The sequence below is a fragment of the Montipora foliosa genome, chromosome 5 (assembly GCF_036669935.1).
Source record: "Montipora foliosa isolate CH-2021 chromosome 5, ASM3666993v2, whole genome shotgun sequence".
Lineage (NCBI taxonomy): Eukaryota > Metazoa > Cnidaria > Anthozoa > Scleractinia > Acroporidae > Montipora > Montipora foliosa.
In genome coordinates this window covers 16,685,868-16,690,234 of record NC_090873.1, presented here as the reverse complement: position 1 = coordinate 16,690,234, position 4,367 = coordinate 16,685,868, and the positions used below count along the sequence as shown (strand labels likewise).

The 4,367-nt window shown below is 38.5% G+C and overlaps 1 protein-coding gene across 2 annotated transcripts; it reads left to right on the top strand.

Moving 5' to 3' along the window:
- LOC138003700 (UDP-glucuronosyltransferase 2B20-like) lies at nt 1–3,908 on the top strand. Of its 2 annotated transcripts, XM_068849907.1 has the most exons (2): nt 1–219; nt 798–3,908. In XM_068849907.1, the coding sequence occupies exons 1-2, from the start codon at nt 215–217 to the stop codon at nt 1,714–1,716; spliced, it is 924 nt and encodes a 307-aa protein (XP_068706008.1). In that variant the 5' UTR covers nt 1–214; the 3' UTR covers nt 1,717–3,908. The 2 variants fall into 2 exon arrangements, with proteins under 2 accessions (XP_068706008.1, XP_068706007.1); XM_068849906.1 differs by having other exon boundaries at nt 1–3,908.
- Nucleotides 3,909–4,367: the final 459 nt, after the last annotated feature.

Sequence of the window (4,367 nt, the reverse complement as noted above, 5' to 3'; positions counted from 1 at the left end):
TACCTCTGTTTTTGCATAAGTATTGTTAATTTCTCTTGGGACTTACAATGCAAATTTTGGAGGCACAAACAAAGAGTATTATGGTATTTTTGACACTGGCTAATCATATACTGTAATATGTATTGAAGCTGCCGTTCATAGAAGGACATCAAAATGTTTTCTGTTATTGTTGTAATATTTCTCTGTGTTGGCTTCCAACCTGTGCAAAGCAGTCATGTGGTAGGTATGGCAAATTTTGATTATATCAGCCACAATCGCGTATTATGGAAACTTGGGAAAGAACTTACGATAAGAGGACACAAGTATACCCAAATTCTACCAAGCTGTGCTAAGGAAACATACAAGGATATCGACGTGAAAATGTTTAACACATCGATAACTAACGAACACCTCGAACAAGTCTTGTTAAACTTAATGAAAATGGGTGATCTTCAGAGCATTTCTGCAGCATTGGAATTGCTAAATTTTTTTAGCGACGGTGGTTTATATTCCTTGGTGGAGAGATTCTGTGAAGATTTGTTTAAAGAAGCAGCACTGATTGCAGAACTGAAGAAAACAGTCGATTTAGTTCTTTGCGATGCTTCCAACATGTGTTGTTTCATATTGGCTGAAATGATGAATGTTTCCCGTGTTGATGTTTGGCCTGTGGGATTTGGTGGAGCATTTGGTTCGTTTTATCTTGGTTCACCTCAAGGAGCGGTCTACCTCACTCAAGAGACGTCATCCGAGCCAAATCACCCAGCCACCTTTTCATTCACGAACCGACTGCTAAGTTACTTATCTTCCCTTGCATTTAGGTACGCTATTAGCAATTATGTTCCTGTGAAGCTGTGGAACAAATATGCAAAAGCAAACTCCAAACATGATGATGCATTTGATGCCTTGAAGCCTCATGGAATTGTTCTCATTCCTCATGAGTTTGCACTGGAATACCCACGCCCTCTTCAAGTCCATGTTAAAGTAATCGGTCCAGTCTTGCCTGAACCACCACTGGACTTGCCTGATGAGTTAAACAAGTTCATGACGGAAAATAACCAGGTGGTTCTTGTGTCTTTTGGTACCACTTTATCAAATTACCGTCCAGAACTAGTACAAAGTATTGCAGATGGATTAAGCCAATTGTCTGTAGCCGTTTTGTGGAAATATTCTGGGGATATGCCAAATAACATTGGAAGTAACATCAAGATTGTGTCATGGATTCCTCAAAATGATATCTTGGGACATCCATCTACCAAGCTTTTTGTTACCCATTGTGGACTAAATAGCTTTCTGGAAAGTGTATACCACAGTGTACCAATGGTAGCAATACCATTATTTGGTGACCAGCACAGACAGGCAACTATTGTCAAAGTGAAAGGACTTGGTGTCAGCTTAGATAAGAATGTAATGAGGTCTGACGACCTGGCAAAAGCAGTTCTGGAAGTTTTTCTGAATAAACAATACAGATACAATTCTGAGATTATTTCAGCAATAATAAAAGATAGAAAGCGGTCGCCAAGTGAGGAAGGTGCAGACTGGATTGAGTATGCATTACGACATGATGGAGCAGTTCACTTGATCAGTGAGGCCATTGACTTACCTGAATATCAATTGTACATGTTTGATGTCTTTTTGTTTTTTTTGGTTCTGTTGCATGTTGTTATTTTTATGCTTGTATATCTTTGCTGTTGTATTTGCCGGCAGACAAAAATCACATCAAAAGTGAAGCAAAATTAGCACCATGTAAACTTTCTTGATGCAATTCAACCATCTCTGTTATTATGTATCCCCTTTGCCCAACACCCAACAGTGCTTGTGGATAAGAAATATTACCGGTAATTGTGTGGTCCTGTGGTTGACCCTAGGATTAGGGTAGAGAATACAAATGTTAGCAAAATTGAGGCTTGAGGACTCTTGTGTGAGTTAGAGTGCCAGTAGTTCCTTCTTAGTCAGTGGATCTGCCATACTTTGTCACACAGTTAATAAAAAGGCAGAGGAGGCTTGCATGATGAATTACAGCAACTCAAGTGACTAAGAAGGGACTACTAGCAGTCTATTTCTGAGTAAGTTGAGTGTGCAATAATAATCACTTTGCTTAAGTCTCTAGGTGATATAGCTGAGTACATTTACAAGTGCTCTACAAAGAATATTTTTGGGGAGACTGTCAATCAAATGAATTCAAAATAATTAAAGTACATGCAGACAACAACAAAAATCACAAATTTTGGTACATAGAGTAGAACCCCGGTAACTCTAACTCGGATAACTCGAACCGAGTCTCAATTCCCTTGGCAGTTGACCCAACTTTTCAGTCATTTTTACTCGGTTAACTTGAACTCTGATAACTCGAAAAACCCAGCTAACTCTAACTAAATTTCATTTCCCTTGATCAAAATTAACCCCAATAACTCGAATCTCAGGCATTAGCAGAAAGAATCTTCAGGAGCTCCCTACGACAGCAGACTGCATTCATTTTTTGTGCCTAAGCAATAAGAACTTTACGAATAATAGAACGACCCCGACGCAAAAGGAAACATAAATTGAGTGTATTAAATAAACATTTCATAAATATTGCATTGTCGTAAGAATGCATATTCCTTGCAGATGTTACAAAATGTGTTAGTTTCTTGTGAAATAAGTTTAATTTGCTCTGTATTATATACTGAAGTGCTAAAATTCAATAACTCGAAACCCCGCTAATTCGAACAGTTTTTCGTTTCCCTTCAGAGTTCGAGTTAACGGGGTTATACTGTATGTCAATGTTGACAGTTATGGCGAATTCTTGTCAAATCACCAAATCTATGCAAGTTACTTCAACACATACGAGCTAGCCATGATGAATTTGGTGGTTTTGGTAAATCTGATAATTTTGGCAAATTCTGGTCAAATTGCCAAATTTCTCCAAGTTACCTTAACGCATATGAGCAATCCATGTTTCTGATTTTCATGACTCTGATGATTTTTGCAAATTCTTGTCAAGTCCTCAAATCTTTACAGTTTAGTTCAAGACATGAGATAATTATGTCCAGAAATGCAAAGAAGTCTTCTAAGTTTGTTATCAAAAACCACCCCTTTCTCTAGTTTGGTGGAAAAGGTGTGCCATTTTTGTTTACATTTTGAAGTATTAAGGGGAGAAGATAACAACACAAAATGCTATTTAGAGCTTTGCAGATTACTTTTATCGTTAATGTGGATGCATCTTTTATATTTTTTTACTGTGGTCTTATCATATTGGAATTTTTACTAATTAAACATGCTTTCTCACAGTCATGTGTTCAGTTCCCTGGCATAAAAAATAAAAGCTAGCTGAAGTTGGCCTTGTTTCATACTAAAAGTGTTTGTTTGCAAACACCAATCACAATCACTTAGCAATGGAACAGCCAATTTTACATAACAAAGACCAGTCATTCAGTATGGGAACAAGGCCACATCTGTTATGAGTGCTATGAGAAGGTGCTTTTGTACTTTAGTTATGGCATTTCTAGCTGGGGTAATAATATTTATCATAATTATACTTGGAAGTCCCGACTAGCTAAACGTTTTACTAAAATAAACGAATGCATCTGTTTGCACATAGTAGGGAAGTCCTGACCCCTTCTATAATCTTCTTGGAATGCAATTTTTCTTAAACTGAAAGCTGCTATCTTTATTGATCATATTCTTATAAAAGAAAAGCATTCCAGTCATATTCTCTGATTTTCATTTTCCCATAGGAAACGTTCATTCTTACAGTACTCGCTTTGCTTCTTATCTAAATTTATGAAGAACACCTGAAAGAACAGACTGTGGTACCACAGGCTCCCCAAGCTGAAAATACGTGGTGTATGCGACAGCTTGTGTATATAGAGAATTGTATGGGAAAATCACCGATCGTAAAAAAACTTGTGTAAATAACTATCTCATTTGAAATAAAGTTTTCCTACCTCAAATGTGTGACGAACTTGTTTCTTGTGCCGAGTTTAGAGCCATTCTGACGCCGTTTAGTGAAGTTATCCGGAAACCGTTGCTAAAAGAATAGGAAGGCCGACCACTCTATCCATCGCTGGCCAGACCTCACTCCACGAATCGTTTTCTCCTCAACAGGAAAAGTCCCGAATCGCAATAAAAACAACAGTTCCATAAAGCCCAATAAACTTCACTCCAAATACGTGTGTTTCGGCGGCCGAAAGACTCGTGAAGAACGAAAAATTTGCCTTAAAATTCACCTCTTCGGCTTTCCTCAGAGGCTTGTGACCGGGCAGTCAACAACGGCCGCTCACAAGGTGGTTTCACCCTCAACTCTGATTGGAGGGTCGTGTTGCCAGCGCGCGGTCAAATTCAAATGGACCAATCAGAGTTGAAGGTGAAACCACCTTGCGACCTTGCGAGAGCCCTTGCGAGCGGCCGTT